This window comes from Eschrichtius robustus, chromosome 8 (assembly GCF_028021215.1).
Source record: "Eschrichtius robustus isolate mEscRob2 chromosome 8, mEscRob2.pri, whole genome shotgun sequence".
NCBI classification, from domain to species: domain Eukaryota; kingdom Metazoa; phylum Chordata; class Mammalia; order Artiodactyla; family Eschrichtiidae; genus Eschrichtius; species Eschrichtius robustus.
In genome coordinates, this window is record NC_090831.1 from 73,856,074 (window position 1) to 73,874,296 (window position 18,223).

The 18,223-nt window shown below is 39.0% G+C and overlaps 1 protein-coding gene across 2 annotated transcripts; it reads left to right on the forward strand.

Moving 5' to 3' along the window:
• Nucleotides 1-362: 362 nt before the first annotated feature.
• Nucleotides 363-18,178, forward strand: CYP51A1 (cytochrome P450 family 51 subfamily A member 1). Of its 2 annotated transcripts, none has more exons than XM_068550696.1 (10): nt 363-455; nt 2,973-3,071; nt 7,111-7,287; nt 8,507-8,633; nt 10,573-10,747; nt 11,661-11,780; nt 12,193-12,388; nt 13,753-13,848; nt 14,422-14,590; nt 16,824-18,178. In XM_068550696.1, the coding sequence occupies exons 3-10, from the start codon at nt 7,135-7,137 to the stop codon at nt 17,000-17,002; spliced, it is 1,215 nt and encodes a 404-aa protein (XP_068406797.1). In that variant the 5' UTR covers nt 363-455; nt 2,973-3,071; nt 7,111-7,134; the 3' UTR covers nt 17,003-18,178. The 2 variants fall into 2 exon arrangements, with proteins under 2 accessions (XP_068406797.1, XP_068406796.1); XM_068550695.1 differs by lacking the exon at nt 363-455 and adding an exon at nt 647-977.
• The last annotated feature ends 45 nt before the right edge of the window (nt 18,179-18,223 follow it).

Consider the following 18,223-nt stretch of genomic DNA (forward strand, 5'->3'; position numbering starts at 1 on the left):
TTTCTGGAGAAGGCAGAACACCCAACAACCAAGACTTGTCACCTTTATGTCCGCACTTCAATACCTGTCAGACTGGTTTTACGTGGGGTGAGATGGGACTGACCTCGGCGTCCCAACCTTCTGTGGATAGACGGCGTCTTTCGCAATCTCTCTTTTCGCGAGTATTTGTAACTGTCTCTCCGAATGGCCAGGACGCGGCCCTCAAACAGGTTCAGACGCCGTGCGTTCGCGCGCCCAGGCAGGGGGCGGCGCTCCATCCACCCGCCCCGCTGACGCGGTATAAGCCGAGATCACCTCAGCCGCACGCGGTGCAATCACAGAGCGCGCGGCGCCGCCGCCGGGGACGCTGCCGCTACCCTCGTTCAGAGATCCTTCCGCCCGTCTCATCGCGGCGCCGTGTCCTGGCGCCCCGCACCCAGGACACACATGCTCCGGTGGCCCGCGATTCTTAGAGGGTGATCTCCTTTTAAGCCCACGTACTCTTCTGTCTCTGTACCACCCGTGCCTTAGGTGCCGCCTTCTTCTTCAGGTCCTCTCTCCTGGCTTAAGGAGACCTCGGCGTTGTGGAGGTCCTTTTTAAGGGGCGCGGCCAGATCCAGGCCCCGCCCCGTTCTGTGACGCACAGGGTGGTGCGCGAGGGAGCCGGGAGTAGGGGGGTGTGGCTGGATTTAGCAGGGGACCTGCGGGCCGGGGCCGTCGCCCGACGCCTTTTGCCGGCTTTTCTCCCTCAGTCGATTCGGAGGAGCCGGGGCGACCTCGGCCTCCAGCGTCTCCGGTGAACTGACGTGGGGGTGGCGGCCGGGATGGTGATGCTGGGCTTACTGCAAGCGGGCAGGTCGGTGCTGGGGCAGGCTATGGAGCAAGTAACAGGCGGCAACCTCCTATCCATGCTACTCATTGCCTGCGCCTTCACGCTCAGCCTGGTCTACCTGCTCCGCCTCGCCGTCGGCCACCTGGCCACACTGCCGGCTGGGGCGGTACGTGCACCCCCAGGGGTTCTGGAGGGGGACGCTGCGACTAGGGCGACCGAAGGGCTAGCGGGGGGCTGGGACCGCGGTGGTGCTGGGCTGGGCAGTGGCGGCGAGCGCGCTGGGGGCTGGGGGTGGGGTGGGGGTGGGGGAGGGTGGCAGCGGCACTGATGCTGGTGGCGCTGGCGGTCGCGACTGCCTTGACCTTGCTGGGCTTGCTGCTGGGCACCCCGATGTCGGTCGCGTTTCTGGTGGTGGCCGCGTGTCTGGTCCTGGCTGGGGTCGTGCTTGCCTCGATTGTGGTCGTAGTGCTGGCAGTGTTGGCCAAGGCACTGGTGGCCCTAATGGCCACGGCCGAATCCGGTGGCTGTGGCCCTGGCTGTGGCGCTGAGCGTCCGGTTGGCCGTGCTGGCCGCCGCAGGGGGTGTTTCGGGCCTGGTGGGGGCCCTGGTGGTGATGGTTTTGGCAGCTTCGGCCCTGCTGGCCGTCATCCTGGTGGCTACCCTTGTGTGGTTCAGTGTCCTGTGGGCTGTGTCATTACCCCTAATGGCGATTTACATCAGTGTGAAAGGAGATACGTTCAGTTTGGTAGCGTGAGAGTAACTGGAGTGTTGTAGGGACCTTCCTATGATGCTAATAAAATACCAGATCCTCTAACTTAGTGGCTTTACTGACCACTAGCTTCGTGCTTCCCTAATATATTTGATGAAGGCATCCTTAGCCAGACAAACCAAGTAGCTTTTTTTTTTTTAAAGGTACATTTATTCTACAGTCTTTTTCTTTATTTATATTTATTTTTGGCTGTGTTGGGTCTTTGTTTCTGTGCGAGGGCTTTCTCCAGTTGCGGCGAGCGGGGGGCCACTCTTCATCGCGGTGCGCGGGCCTCTCACTGTCGTGGCCTCTCCCATTGCGGAGCACAGGCTCCAGACGCGCAGGCTCAGTAGTTGTGGCTCACGGGCTTAGTTGCTCCGCGGCACGTGGGATCTTCCCAGATCAGGGCTCGAACCTGTGTCCCCTGCATTGGCAGGCAGATTTTTAACCACTGTGCCACCAGGGAAGCCCCCAAGTAGCTTTTAAAACGACCCTTTTACTGACAATGGAATATACAAACTATTGACCAAGTAGTTTTAAAAATTATCTTTGTTTGAACCATAACAGGCATGAGGCAGTGGTTTTTTTTCCTACATGTGGTATTTTTGAGGACGTGGTATTTGTCTTTGGAAAGACAAAGGTACCTTTAGTGTTTTAAGATTGTTGCTACTATTGTCCAAAGAGTGAGTTTGTAGAGCTCCTTACTATTTGAGACCACAAAAGATATGAGGAGTATTATCCTTTTTTATTATTCCACGTTTGATTTCCAGGAGGCTTGATGTTGTAATCTGCAGGTCTCATTTTGGGGCATCTGAAGTACCTTTTATAGTGTGTGCTAAAATGTTCCTGCTACAACTGATCTACTCTCTGTGTGGAATCAATGGATCTAGATCATTTGTTGAGAGAAGCATGAAATGTGTTCTGTTTACTGATCACTGTAGCTTCTTAAACATTTCCCTTCTTTCCCTCACGTTACTTTGTCTTTTTCCCTACCTTCTTTAGTCAAGATTTTGGGACTAAAATTGTGAGTGGTAGTAGAAATAAGTGGTGAAGAAACCATAGTTTGACTTTTCTGGGTTTTTCTACTAATGATCAGGATAGTTGCCTAGAGCCACTAATAATAGTGGGCATATTCTAAGAAAGTGTTCAGCATTTATAATTGCAACGCCTTGGTGTTTGTCTAGTCGTTTATCTTATACTAGGTTTTGAGTTTCTGTTCTTTTTACTATGGCTATTCTCCTAAGGTATTTGCAGTTTGTTTGTTGTTAAGTTACTTTTGGTGCTTCATCTTTTGGTAACTTTTTCATATTAAGGACAAGTTTCTTTTCTTTTTTTTTTGTCATGAAACTAAACAATGTTTTGTAATAGGAAATGTAAACTGGAAGGTTTTTTTTGTTTTGTTTTCTCTTGTAGAAAAGTCCACCCTACATTTTCTCTCCAGTTCCATTCCTTGGACATGCTATAGCATTTGGGAAAAGTCCAGTTGAATTCCTAGAAAATGCATACGAGAAGGTAAGTCTTCCAAATCATTAGAGGAAAAGAAATGAGTGCTTTTCCAATTTTCTTTTAAACGGCAGAACATTAAAAAAAAGTGTAATCTTATGCTTATTCCCAGTATAGGAAACTGATAAAATTGGAGCTGCTCTGGTTTAAGAGCTGGAGGGGCCTTGGAGACCCTTTTATGTTCTTCCATGTCCTGGGATGATCTCTGAGGAAATCTAGTTCTGGCAACTATGGTTTAAAAACCACTGGCCTCAATTTTGTATTCACTGATCATAGTTAAAATTGATACTGATTGACCCTTCTTTTTCTTAACCATGCGTCTGTGGAATTTTCTAACCTGCTCTACATGTCTTCTGTGACTTCACTTCCACTTGGGTGACCCACACAGCACTGTGGCCCCTCAAACCTTTGCCCCTCTCCTCCCCGATGAGCTTTCTCGTACCAGTTCAGCCATTTGCTCCACAGTGCCGCTTTGGACTTGTTGTCACTCTTACCTGTTTTACCTCCACAGTATTAATTCTCAGCCTATTAATTCTCACCCTATTCTCAGACCACAACTACTTCTCCTGGTTAGCCTGTCCAACTCCTTCCATTATAACCATTCTTTGACCTCATTAGATGGTCCAGTCCACTGTTCCACTTACTTTCTCCTGCTCCAGCAGCCTTCTTTATGTTCCTTCTTTTTACACTTTGGGACCATGGTTTATCATTTCAGTTACACTCTCGCCAGTACCTTAAATTTCCTTGCCCCTGGCTGTTCGTTGTGCTTTACCTGGTAAAAATCCAACCTTGGAGGGAGCCTAATAGTCATTTTTCCTTCCTTGTACCAGATTAGGTCCTTCTAATTTCGTGATTGCCTACCTTGAATGAACTTTGAACACTGCTTAGCAGTCCTATTATCTTTCTGTGGTTGGCTAACTTTCCCACTCAGCACAATGACTATTCAAACCTTCACTTTTTTTTTTTTTTTTAAATTTATTTTGTTTTATTTATTTATTTTTGGCTTCGTTGGGTCTTTGTTGCTGCACGTGGACTTCCCCTAGTTGCGGCGAGCGGGGGCTACTCTTCGTTGCGGTGCGCGGGCTTCTCATTGTGGTGGCTTCTCTTGTTGCGGAGCACGGGCTCTAGGCGCGCGGGCTTCAGTAGTTGTTGCACGTGGGCTCAGTAGTTGTGGCTCGTGGGCTCCAGAGCACAGGCTCAGTAGTTGTTGCGCACGGGCTTAGTTGCTCCACGGCATGTGGGATCTTCCCGGACCAGGGCTCGAACCCGTGCCCCCTGCATTGGCAGGCGGATTCTTAACCACTGCACCACCAAGGAAGTCCCAAACCTTCACTTTTTGAAACTTCTAAATCTTCCTACCTCTCTCTATTAAAGCAGATGACTTTGTCTCCTCTGTAAAGAGAGATTAAAAACCATCCAGTGGGAACTCCCTCATGTTCCCAATTTCAAACATACAAATCTACTTATAGCAATATATATATAAAATAGTATTCTCTTTTCTTCCTATTACATTAATAATTCTAAAACACTTAACTTTGTGTAGTACTTAGTGCTTTATATATATTATCTCACTGAAGCTCCACAAAAATACTTTCAGGTATATCCATTTTATAGATGACAAAACTGAGAAACCGGTTATTTAATTTGTTCTTGGGCTCACTGCTAGCTAGTGACCAAGCCAGGATTAATACATGGTCTGATATCCAAGTCTGTGCTTTTAATGATGATGTTGATACTAATAATAATAATAGAAACCACTTACATTATATTTACAATGGCCAATGCACTGTTTTCTTTTATGTATATATAATATATGATGACATGATATATATATATATATATATATATATATATATATATATATCTGGTACATATAGCAAAAAAATATATATATATACTTAATCTTGACAACAGTTCTGTGAAGTAGGCATTATTATTATTATTCCCATTTTATAGGTGAGGGAAACTGAAGCACAGCAATGTTAATTTGTCTGACTGTAGGACCAAGGTCACAGCTAATATGTGGAGGAGCTGGGATTTGAACCTAGGCAGTCTGGCTCCAGAATCTTGTGCTCTAGCCCACTATATGCTGTCACCTTGATTTTATTACACTATTTTGCCTTCTATGGGAGATTAAACTCTCCATCCCTCTTTTGTCACAGGAACCTTCTTCTATTATTTCTTCTCTCTATAGTTGACTTCTCTCTCAACTAGATCTTTCCCATTTTCTCTGGAAAGTTCTCAAAGGTCACCCATTTAAAAAGACCAAAGCTTCTCTTAGCCACTCAGTCTCCTCTCATGTCCCTCCCCCTGCAGCGAGTTGTCTGTACTTAGTCCCTATTTCCACACGTCCTACTTACTTACTTTTTAGTCCACTCTAGTCTGTCTTTTAGCCCCTTCACTAATGAGCTCCATGTCCTAATCCAATGAACTTGACTTCTCAGCTCTATTTGTCAGGGATGACCACTCCCTCCTTAAATGTGGCTTCTCTCATTTTTTCTTCTACTTCTATGACTACTTCTTCTCTAACTCATTTGTGGGCTCATGCCTGGCCATTTACTGTTGGGGTTCACTGAGGTTTGGTCCTTGGCCTTTATTCTTTCCTAGATGATCTTGTCTCTACCTGCAGCTTCAGTTATTAGCCAAATATAGATAACACCCAAATTAATGTCTCTGGTTCAGGTCTCTTCTCTGATCTTCAGACCTGGATGTCCAACTTCCACATGATTCTTTCTTAGTTGACCAAAGGCACCTGAAATCCAGCATTTTAAAAGTCTGACCCTTGATCTTTCTCTCTCCAATCCTGGTTGTCCTATTTGCTTCTCTCACCATTGTTCTCCCAGTTTTGCAATGTACCAGAGGCCTAGGAGTCATTCTTGATACTTCTCCATCTATCAATCCATTGCCAAGTCTGCAGATTCTCTCTTCAAAATAATTCTGTATCCATCTGCTTCTGATCTCCACTGCTCCTCCATTACCTTGTCCCAGGTATTCATCATCAGGTTCCTGTAATAGGCTCACTGGTCCTCTGGCTTTCCTTTAGCTCCTGTCCCTCTCTTCTCTCCATACAGGAGCCAGAGGGATCTTTCTTGTAAAATATGCACAGATTAGTCTCTTTCCCATGCAGTTTAAAATCTTCCATCACATTTCATTGCTTGCAAGGATAAAACTTCCTGAATATGGCTTACGAGGCTCTGTATGGTCTCGGCCCTACCAGACTCTGCCCTCATCTCATCCTTTCCCTCTCTTTCTCTCACCTTTAGGACCTTTGTGCATGCTCAGCCATCAGGCTAACTGCTACCATCCTTCAGGTCTCAGCTCAGGTGTCTTTTTCTCTTTTTAGTCTTCCTTTGATCATTCTCTCATCGCAGAGTTGCTTTCTGTTGTGTAGTACTTCTCACATTTGCAGTTTTACATTTGTTAATGTGATTATTTGATCAAGTTGTATCTTTTTCAATAGACTAAGTTTCATGAGTCACAGACAGTATTTTTGTTCATGATTGTATCCCCAGTGCCTACAGTCTGCAATAGTAATCAGAAAACTGCAAAGCGAAGCATTTAACACATAACTTGATTAACAAAAAATTAAAAATGAAATCATTCAGTGTTGGTGAGATAGTGGTAACACTGATAACTAAATAAACTTCTGGTGTCTTCATATAGCAAGTACTGTAGGAAAGGTCATATCCTTTGGCTACTCCTGTAAATTTATCTTTAACCAAAGGGAAAAAAATCTATATTCTCAGAGATATTATATAATTATCTATAGTAAGTAAAAAATGGACAGATCAACAATAGTGAAAGAACAGTTAACATATGATGTCTGTGTAAAAGATAGAAAATATTTTCAACATAAATAGTGAAAAAAGCAGAGTAGAAAGTTTTATTTATATTTTATTTGCAACTGAATGAATATAATTTGGACAAAGACTGGGGGAAGAATTGTATTAAGGTTTATGAATGTTTTAATTTTCAGCAACGTATTATTTTGTTATTTGAGACTGCGGATTTTTTGGTAACATCACTATGGGTACTTTTCTCACTTTAGTATGGACCTGTATTTAGTTTTACCATGGTGGGCAAGACGTTTACCTACCTTCTGGGGAGTGACGCTGCTGCACTGCTTTTTAATAGTAAAAATGAAGACTTGAATGCAGAAGATGTCTACAGTCGTCTGACAACACCTGTGTTTGGGAAGGGAGTTGCCTATGATGTGCCTAATCCAGTAGGTGACACTGTTATCTTGAAGAAAGACAAATCTATACTATAATATTTATAGCTAGTAGTGTAAATTACATATCTAAAGTAGAGAAGGAATTTATTCTTTGACTCAAAAATCTGAAGAATCATGAGACAGTTAAAAGAAGGAAAACCATGGGTAGCTGACGAAGAATGGGTATTTTGTCTTATAGTTGCTGGCATGGACTTAGCAATTTTAAAGGGCTTTCTGTACAAAGAAATAGAATCAATGAGAACTTAGCGTATTAGGATTTGATTTGAGCGAGTAAGAAGAAAAATCCCATTATTTCATCAGGAGGGCCTCCTACCTTCCTACTCCCACCTGAAATTTTAGCATAAGAGCTCTTTTGAGCTAGAGATTGTTGGCTTTAGAAGTTTGTGTGATTTCTTTCCTCCCCCAGAGTCAAATATTAAAGTGCTGCAATTTGATGTAAAATGCAAATCAGATAATTAGCCCAATTACTTGGTGTGGGCTCTGGCTGTGAACGTACCATGCATTACCCAATACCCTAGTATAGCAGGTAAGAATTGGCATTGAGTGTTGCTTCTGGGGATTGAGGAAGTGTGGGCGAATGAATAGCTCTCCTCAAGACCAAAAGCAAGAGCCTTGGGCAATCTCTCTGGTTGGATGTATCTATTCATTTTCCACACAGCTAATCAGATTCTTAAAATAGAACTGCCCCAAAGGGCTAAAACCATTCTTTGTCTTAGTGTGAATTTATTCTGACTGTATTACATTCTAATTAAACTTTTGAAAGGTAGCGTAAGTGAGGAATGGTATTTGGGAATAGATGGGAGAATATGTGAAGGAGGATAAAAATATTAGCAAAGCATAATGGACTTTTGGGAGATTGTGTTGGCATCTGGGTTGGGTTGGAAGACTAGAATATAACAATAGGACTAGTGAGCCGTGGAGTCAGGAGTGGGGAAAGCGTGTATGTATAGAAAGGAAGGCAGGAAGTGGGATTCCTAATTTATCATTTGTCTTGGGCCTGCGTAGCAAGTGTCTTCTATGTGTTACTTCAGATATATGCATAGATGCTTTAAATTTCCCATATCTGGTGTGTAGTTAAGAAAATTATTTTTATTTTCAATTCTTCAGAAGATTGTTTTCTTTGAGTGTTAAAGAGTTATAATAACCCAAATGAATCTTATGATAAAACAAAATTGTGTTTTAGTTCTTATATACCCTTAATATTTTGAAGGTTTTCTTGGAACAGAAGAAAATGTTAAAAAGTGGTCTTAACATAGCCCACTTTAGACAGCATGTTTCTATAATTGAAAAAGAAACAAAGGAGTACTTTCAAAGTTGGGGAGAAAGTGGAGAAAAAAGTAAGTAAAATGTTTTGGTTTTGCATTTGTCCTAATATGTCTACTTTTCTGTGACTAGAAATCTTAAGAGTGTGTGTGTGTGTGTGTGTGTATGTGTGTGTGTGTGTGTGTGTGTAAAAAGCAAACTACACCATATGTAAAACCATCTTAGATTTACTGAAATGAACATGTTATGATTACCGTGGAGTTAAAAGACCCGAGAGGAAGTGATTACAGTAAGTCCCCTACATACGAACCTTCAAGTTGTGAACTTTCAAAGATGCGATTGTGCGCCGTATGCCAGCTGTTGTACTGTACTACTATACTTTTCAAGGTACTGTACTGTAAGATTAAAAATGTTTTCTTTATTTTTTGTGTTTGTTTTTTATGTATAATTTGTGTTAAAAGTATTATAAACCTATTACAGTACAGTACTATATAGCGGATTGTGTTAGTTGGGTACCTAGGCTAATTTTGTTGGACTTACGAACAAATTGGACTAACGAATACACCCTCGGAACAGAAGTTGTTCGTATGTAGGGGACTTACTGTATTGCTGCTCATTTAGCAAAACCTTAAAATGGGTTAATTAATGTGTGTATTATTTAGCTCATTTATGTGAATAATATAAAAATGATTCATAATTGAATTTTGAAATAAACTGAATGTAAAACTTACATTCAAGGTCATTTTAAGATAATAAATAAAATAAAAAATTTTGAACTCCCAATGGGCAAGTAGAAGTCTAAATGACTTAATTATATATGTATTACATTATTTTTCTCATATTGTATGGGAATGACTTATTCCAAGAAAAAAGTAAATTTAAATACATAAGCTTACTGTACCACCAAAAGTGTGATTTTAGCTGTTCCCAATAAAAATCTTTAAAAAATGTATGCTTCCTCACATTATATAGGGAGTATATTGAATGTAACTTAAAATTCTTTGGATTCTCTGAATCCAGTTTTTATATTGAACTGCAGTAAGTGTCGCCTTCAGAGACAATTGTCATACTCACAGCAGGAAGCAACATCTGCGTACAGGGCAGTAAGACCTCTGTGTAGGTCACCACATTCTGGGTCTGGTCTTCAGCTTCTATAAAAGGTCCAGAACCTGGTTTTATTTAATATACCTTAAGTTCATGGGACATATTTCCTATTCTACAAGAAGCTGATGCGTGAACTAGAATGCCAACTGAATAAATACAAGTGAGATATAATTATGGCACCAAGAACCCCAGAATATTTGCTGAACTTCTCTTTTTTGGCAATCTAATTGGAAAGCCAAATGATAACTGGAAGTTCGTTTGGTGAACATGGAATTAAAGAACAGGATATTGATTGGGTAATTGTTATGACTTTTAAAGTGTCACCCAGATGTGCTTGCCTGATGCATCTGTCTCTAATGTTTGGATATACAAGTTGGTGGTTACAGTTTTCTTTTATGTATGGTCAAGACTTCAGTTGTTTTCTGACCTTTGAGTTCCCACTTTTCAGTTTTTTTCCCACTTTTGACCTGGGGAATAATCCATTCTTCAGTCTTTGGACTGCTATTCCTTGGAAAGCACCTTATTATTGTCCCCATATGCACTAAATAACCTTTTTACTGCCTTTATTATACTGTGATCTGGAACTCAGATAACCACATTCATTTTTATCTTCATTTTTTCTTTTCAAGATGAAGGGCTCATGAGTATGAGTGAGGTTTTAGATACCTTTGTGGCATCTATTTTGGCTGTCCAAAGAGGTGGGGTGCCTCCCATCATTTGGTTTCTTGCCTCTCTTTGTTGTAGCCACATATTTATAGGCTTTTTTTGATGGTATGAATAGGATCTTGTTGGTTCCTGAGTTAAGTTTTTATTCTCATTTCCTTCACAGTACTTTTATATCTCTAAGAAAACAGAACGTTTCAAAAGAATTTTTGGCAAAAATAATGGGAATGATCTTTTTCCCTCTAGATTTGTTTGAAGCTCTTTCTGAGCTCATAATTTTAACAGCTAGCCATTGTTTACATGGAAAGGAAATCAGAAGTCAACTCAATGAGAAGGTGGCACAACTGTATGCAGATTTGGATGGAGGTTTTAGCCACGCAGCCTGGCTCTTACCAGGCTGGCTCCCTTTGCCTAGTTTCAGGTATGGATAAAGAAACGATACTTGGTCATTTCACTTTAATTACTGTAGTGTTGGTTTGCTTTGTATTAACAAAGATAAAAATTAAATATAAAACCAACAAATTGGGGGAGATTATGAGCCTGCATTCTTCTGTAAGCATTCGATATTTCTTTACACAGTGAGCTTATTTAAGGTAAGTTTCAGTTAATTAGAAAGGTAATTTGTTGTCTATCTGTTCCAATATTTTAAAACCTACTTATCTCACATATTCCTTGTACTCAGGAGGGTTTCTCAACTCTACCTAAAAGTGATACAGCCCTTCTAAGCACTTGTTTGAAAGTATTTGACTAATTTGTAGTATATTGTGAAGTTTGATTTGAAGTATTAGTACCTTTCTTTAATTTTCTCTTTTCTCCTTGAAAGCTCTGTTATCTCCTTAAGAGTAGGGATCATCTATGATACAGAGAAACATTGCTCATAGGACCTGATGTGTAGCTTAGTGTCTTGCGTATTAGTAGTCTCTCTGTGCCTTTGTTGATTCATTTCTGTTCAGGTGAAAAATGGGGATTTATTCTAATGCTAAATCCTGTAGAAGAACCAGAGTGACTCTGTCTGCTTCAAGAATTAATTTGGTTAAAATTGGAATTTCATGTTAATGTAAAAGAGTATTCTGCTTTCTCTTAAACTGGAAAATGGTTATAAAGGAATAATCATTTGAGTCTTATTTTAGACCTTCAGTTAGAACACAGGTAGTGTGTAAAGAATCAGGGATATGTATGTTAAAACACATTTCCTGCCCTTAAGGACCTTAGAAATCCCTAACAATATAAGATTTTCATGGCTTCTTTTTTTTCTCTTGGTTCTGAGTTTTCTCAGTTTGATGCCTGAAAGTATTACCTTATTTTTTAAAGTCATTTTCATGTTTGAATTACAGACGCAGGGACAGAGCTCATCGAGAGATCAAGAATATTTTCTATAAGGCAATCCAGAAACGCAGAGAATCAGGAGAAAAAATTGATGACATTCTCCAAACTTTACTAGATTCTACTTACAAGTAAGAGCTCTTCAGATCACATATTAAACTGAAGCAGGAAAGTTTTTACACATTAAAACATAGTTAAATAATATGTACATTTAAAAAGTAATAATGCTGGCAAAATTAGCAGCTATGACCTTTGAACTTTTTAAATGGATGAGACATAAATTACTGGGATCCTGTGCCTTACTGGAATCCCAGTACTGTGCATGGTGAAAAGTTTGCTAGTAAGCCTCAATGAAGTCTTTTGTAACCAGTATCATATTTTCTATTGGTCTGTCTCTTTTCCCTAAAGGAAAAAAAAAAAAAATTCTGATTGTGATGGGCAAATGCAAGAGAAAAATTAATTCATTTTGACCCTTTATATAGAGGTTGAGACATGAAATGTGTCTGCCAGATGTTAAATTTGTGTATGTGGTCCATTCTTTAGGGATGGGCATCCTTTGACAGATGATGAAGTAGCAGGCATGCTTATTGGACTGCTCTTGGCAGGGCAGCATACATCCTCAACTACCAGCGCCTGGATGGGCTTCTTTTTGGCCAGAGACAAAACACTTCAAGAAAAATGTTACTTAGAACAGAAAACAGTCTGTGGAGAGAATCTGCCTCCCTTAACTTATGACCAGGTTTGTTGGATTTTCAGTTTCATTGCTGCCTCTGACACCGAGTATGTGTGGCTAATTTTTAAAGGGGACAATTTGGGATTTTTTATATACTAGAGATTAAATTGATTAGATTCTTTATTTTTAGAAAATTCCCCATAGCCTTCCCTGAAATGTCCTAATGTTGGATCCAGTTTACTAGTATTCTTTTGAGGATTTTTGCATCTATATTCATAAAGGATAGTGGTCTGTAGTTTTATTGTTATGTCTTTGACGGGTTTTGGTATCAGAGTATTACTGGTCTCAGAGAATGAGTTTGGAAGCATTCCCTCCTCTTTTACTTTTTGGAAGACTTTGTGAAGGATTGGTGTTATTTCTTTCTTACATGTCTGGTAGAATTCACCAGTGAAGCCATCTACCTCTGTGCTTTCTTTGTGGAAAGTTTTTTGATTACCAGTTCAATGTCTTCACTTGTTACAGGTCTATTCATATGTTCTGTTTCTTTTTAAGTCAGTTTTGGCAGTTTGTGTCTTTTGAGGAATTTGTCTATTTCATCTAAGTTGCCTAATTTGTTGGCATACAATTGTTAAAGTATTCTCTTAGCATCCTTTTTATTTCTATTAGGTCAATAGTGATGTCTCTTCTTTCATTCCTGATTTTAGTAACTTTTAAAGTGATAGCTTAATTGATACATAGTTCACATACTATAAAATCTACCCACTTAAAGTATATAATTCACTGGTTTTTAAAGTATATTCAGAATTGTGAAACCATCATCACAATTTCATTTTAGAGCATTTACATCACTTCCAAAAGAGAGCCGGTACCCATTAGCAGTCAGCTTCATTTCCCCTGCCCCTGGCAACCACTAATCTACTTTTTGTCTCTATGGATTTGCCTATTCTGGACATTTCATATGAATGGAATCATACAATATGTGGTCTTTTGTGACTGGCTTCTTTCACTTAGCATGTTTTCAAGGTTAATCCATGTTGTAGCATGTATCAGTTCTTCAGTCTGTTTTATTGCCAAGTAATATTCCATCGTATGGCTGTACCACATTTATTTATCTCTTCATCAGTTGATCGACATTTGGGTTGTTTCCACCCTCTGGCTACTGTGAATAACACTGCTCTGAACATTTGTGTATAGGTTTCGAAAAAGCTGACATTGATGATTTTTGCTAATGTTTTCTTTTTTTAGATGAGTGAATTTTTGAAGGTCCTTACCATGCCATTCTTCAGAGTGATCTGTTATCTTGCCTTCTTTTTCTTTACTGACCAGGGACAGTAATAAAACAAGATATTCCCAGTTACCCTGAACTTGTTTGTATCCTGTTGAAGTATGTTAAATATTTGGAAAACTCGGGAAATTTTTTCTCTTTTTAGCTCAAGGATCTAAATTTTCTTGATCGCTGCATAAAAGAAACATTAAGACTTCGACCTCCTATAATGACCATGATGAGAATGGCCAAAACTCCTCAGGTGAGTGTCCTGGCTAGACCTTTTCCTCTGTGCCCCCAACTGTTATTTATAAAAAAGAAATATCATAATATCGAAGAGAATTTTTTAAATTAAAAAAGTAGAATAATCACTTCTACATAATTTTCAGTTTTACATATTTTAAATGTATAAATGTTTTTACATAATTGCAGACAGTATACATGCTCATCTGTTCTCCCTACATTTTAATTTAACAATTAGGGTTTTTTTAAATGGAAGTATATTTTTTTCTTGGTTTTTAAAATAACATATGTATTGTTGTAAAAAATTGTAACAGTGTGGAAGTGTGTAAATTGGATTGTGAAAGGTTCCCTGAAATCCCACCCCTACGCCCAAGGCATTATCACTTTTTAAAATTTGTGTATATACTTCCAGCCCAATGTGTGTTATTTGGAAATCATCTTGAGTTAAAATAATTTTTAACTGGCCTATCATGTAGCCAGTTTAAAAATATATGTATATTTCATGTATATTAATGCTTTATTACACAATGGTCTGATTATTTGTTAGAATATTTTTAAATTATCTAGTGAAATGTGTTGCTTTCATTTGTAGACTGTGGCAGGGTATACCATTCCTCCAGGACATCAGGTGTGTGTTTCTCCCACTGTCAACCAAAGACTTAAAGACTCATGGGTAGAACGCCTGGACTTTAATCCTGATCGCTACTTACAGGACAATCCAGCATCAGGAGAGAAGTTTGCTTATGTGCCATTTGGAGCTGGTAAGATGATTACATTTGACACTTGAAATGTTTGTTCTGATAACATATTTGTGCCTGTCAGAATAATCCATGTGAATTTTATTTACAAATATCTTTCCCCTTCCTCATAGGGACATTCCTGCAAACATCTGTAGGAGTGTAATCTTTTCAGGTTGGAAAAAATATTTCATTTGTACTAAAGGAAATAGTTCTGTGAATCCTTATAATGTTGTATCACCTTCTAACCCATCTAGTTTTATCAGTTCCGATATTTATAGTCCACCCTGTTTTCCCTTATCATAGCATTTAAAGCTCTTTGTGAATTCTGTTTTAAAGAACCATTGGAGTTAGCACACCATTTGGGCAATTATTTCAGGCTAAGTATGATGAGACAATCAGCATTTCAGAAAAGAGCAATGGCACGGAAGCTTTTCTGGATTGTTAGTGAACTTTCTGGTTCTCTGCCTATATATCCTGATGATAAGATGGTCTTTAAATTTGGACAGGTTGTGCATAGGTGTGCAAACCTCTGCATTTCAATTAACATCCTAAAATAACACAGGCAGACTCGTTCCTCCAATAATTTCTCCATTCATTGGTACTTTGTACAGATTAAACTATATTCTATGAATTATTTGTTTTTCCAAAGAGATCATTTAAGTGACATGACATTTTTGTCATTGGTCACACCTTTTCCATACAAAAATGAAAGCATAAAGTCCTTTGGGAACTTCAGATCTTAATAACTATTTAGTAAAGAAATTCAATAACCGTATATGATATAAATATCAATAAAAGAGTCATAGATTGTTCAAGCAGTTGGAAGGGGCAATAGTTCTCCAGCCCAAATTCTGCCCCATTTCTAAACTGACAGTTATCTGGCTTTTATCTGGGGTTAGTGCAGACCCCATTGGTTAACGGCTCAGTCCCAAAAGACTGTCCCTCACCACTTTAGATGCTAATTGTAAGTCCAGGTTGTCACCTGTTTTTCTGACCAACTGGCTATAAATTTGAGGTTCTCTAGATCCCCTCCTTGGGGTTCCATAATTTGTTAGAATGGCTTACAGAACTTAGAAAAGTTTATTTACTAGATTACTGGTTTACTATAAAAGTATACAACTCAGGAATAGCGTGATTGAAGAGAAGCATAGAGCAAAGTAGAAGGAAGGGGTACACGGCTGCCAAGCCCTCTGTGGGTATGCCACCCTCCCAGCACCTCCACATGTTTACTATCCTCGAAGCTCTCTGAACACTGTCCCTTGTCCTGTCCCTTCCCTGTACTTCTGTAGGGATTTTGTGGAGGCTTCATTACATAGGGCACGATTGATTAAATCACTGGTCATTGGTGATTAATTCAACCTCCAGACCCTCGCTCTTCTGGAAGTTGGGGGGGGCGTATTGCTGAAAGTTCCAACCCTCTAATCACGTGGTTGGTTCCCCTGGCAGTCTAGTCACCTCATTAGCAAACTCAAGTGTGGTTGAAAGGGGCTTGTTATGAATAACAAAAGGCTCTTTTCCTCTTTGACCTTTATTGCTCTTTTCACTTAAGAAATTCCACAAGTTTGAGGAGCTCTGTGCCAAGATGGAAGACTAAATACGATTTCTTATTGCAAACCACATTATCACAGTTGCCATAACCTTAGTATTGAAGTCAGATTTGAAGTCAGTTTAAGTCCTCCAACTTGGTTCGTCTCGTTAAGGATCGCTTTGGATATCCCAGTCCTTTGCATTTCTGTATTCATTTTATAATCAGCTTGTCAGTTTTTACACGTATATGATATGACCTTTTAAATTTTGATGTGTTGCTATTTTCAGTTTATTAAATTTCTTTTTCTTCCATTATCATTTGTAATGGCATTTAAAGTTTTGATTGGAAGGTTCATATTAACTTTTGACTATGGCTCTCTTGGGACAGAAGTTAAGAATATTCTAGAATATTTCCAAACTAGATTATCATTGTATGTTTCAAACCTTACTTATTTTTAACCTAGATAGATGGTAGGTTTCAAAAAAACAATTGGAAAAATGATTGTATAATTACCCATATGCTGTTTCCCCTAATAACAGACATTAAAAATCTCTTGGGATTTTTATTAGTTATTTACATTCTTGTGACAAGAATATGTCATCTTTTTACTATAATATCTGTATATCTGCTATTCACCTTAACTGTATAAACAAATTTTATCACTCCAGGCTCAAAGACCTGAGAAAGAATTTCAGCCGACTGTTATCGAAACGTTTTCTTTTACAGGGCGTCATCGTTGTATTGGGGAGAATTTTGCTTATGTTCAAATCAAGACAATTTGGTCCACTATGCTTCGTTTATATGAATTTGATCTCACTGATGGATATTTTCCCACTGTAAATTATACAACAATGATTCACACCCCTGAAAACCCAGTTATCCGATACAAACGAAGATCAAAATGAAAAAGACAGCAAGGAACTAAAATGTGAAACATCAGTGTAAACTGCAAAAGCACTGAAGAGAATGAAGTTTATGCAACAACTCCCAGTGTACTTTTTTTTGAGTGTGTAATTTTAAAAGACAGCCAGCTTAACTTACGGTTTTTATATTTTAACTGAATGGTTCCATCAAATCCCATGGCATTTCAGAAATTTCCTAATAGTTTTATGATGGATAAAGGAAAACTATAAATTTCTATATAGTTGGTTTCCTTTCCTTTAAGGAAATCAGGCTCATTAGTTTGGGGGGGATCTTTGGTAATTGGCAGATTCTAAGTAACACAATTTCCAGGTATTAATTTTAAGAGCATACATAGCTCTTGGCAAGTAAGTTCAGAGTATTCAACTCTTGGAATAGATCTGCAAGTATAAAAGCCCAGTGAAATACTTGGAAGTCTTAGATTATTCATTTGTTGGGCAATGTATGTATGTGTGAGGATGGGTGGGTAGGGAATAAACTCACCTTTAAAGCCTTGGATAAAAGAGAATCCTATTGTTTTGGTATGATGATATTTAGCAATGATGGAGCTATACTGTAGGAAAATATATTTGAAATAACTGGAAGTACTGTCTGTAGGAAATTGAGATCTATGACAATGACTAATTGTTTTTCCTAAAAAATAATTAATATGAAAGACTGCTTGTGTAACTTGATCTAATTACTAAATATTACATATTTATCTGTTTGATAAATTTGTATCTGGTTCCACGTAGTTGCATCTGTGTGGAAGTCCAAAATAAAGTCCTTGAGGGATAAATTTTGTTCTTTGGCTCAAGGTGGTTCCTGCTTCCTCTCCAGAATCTAATTAGGGATGTTTGTTACTAGTTCTGTTAGTTTAGGTTAACAAGCTTTTTATTTTTTTCTTTTTAAATAGAAAATCTGAGATCGGGGAATGTGGCTTTAAGATAAGGGTAATAGGAAGCAGGGGTCTTGGGAGTGTATCACTGGTCAAATTCTGTGAAGCCTGTGTTCAAGAATCAACTCAAAATTGTAACTGGAGACGTAACTATATGATACCTGTAATTTGACCACGTGCTTTGTTATTACTAGATGGGGTAAACATACTTTCCCTTATGTATATTACAGTTCTGTTTAAAAGGCTGGAGGACTCATGTTAAACTCTACTTGTGAAGCTAAAATCTGTGTTGTTGAGTTTTTCACATTAAAATTATCTTTGAGAGTAT

Bases quoted from the DNA above. Each gene is read 5' to 3' on its own strand.
- CYP51A1 (XM_068550695.1), top strand. From the start codon at position 804: ATGGTGATGCTGGGCTTACTGCAAGCGGGCAGGTCGGTGCTGGGGCAG. The intron at 8,634-10,572 runs GTAAGTAAAATG...TTTTCCCTCTAG, and splicing joins GGGAGAAAGTGGAGAAAAAA to ATTTGTTTGAAGCTCTTTCT. The intron at 14,591-16,823 runs GTAAGATGATTA...TTTCTTTTACAG, and splicing joins TTATGTGCCATTTGGAGCTG to GGCGTCATCGTTGTATTGGG.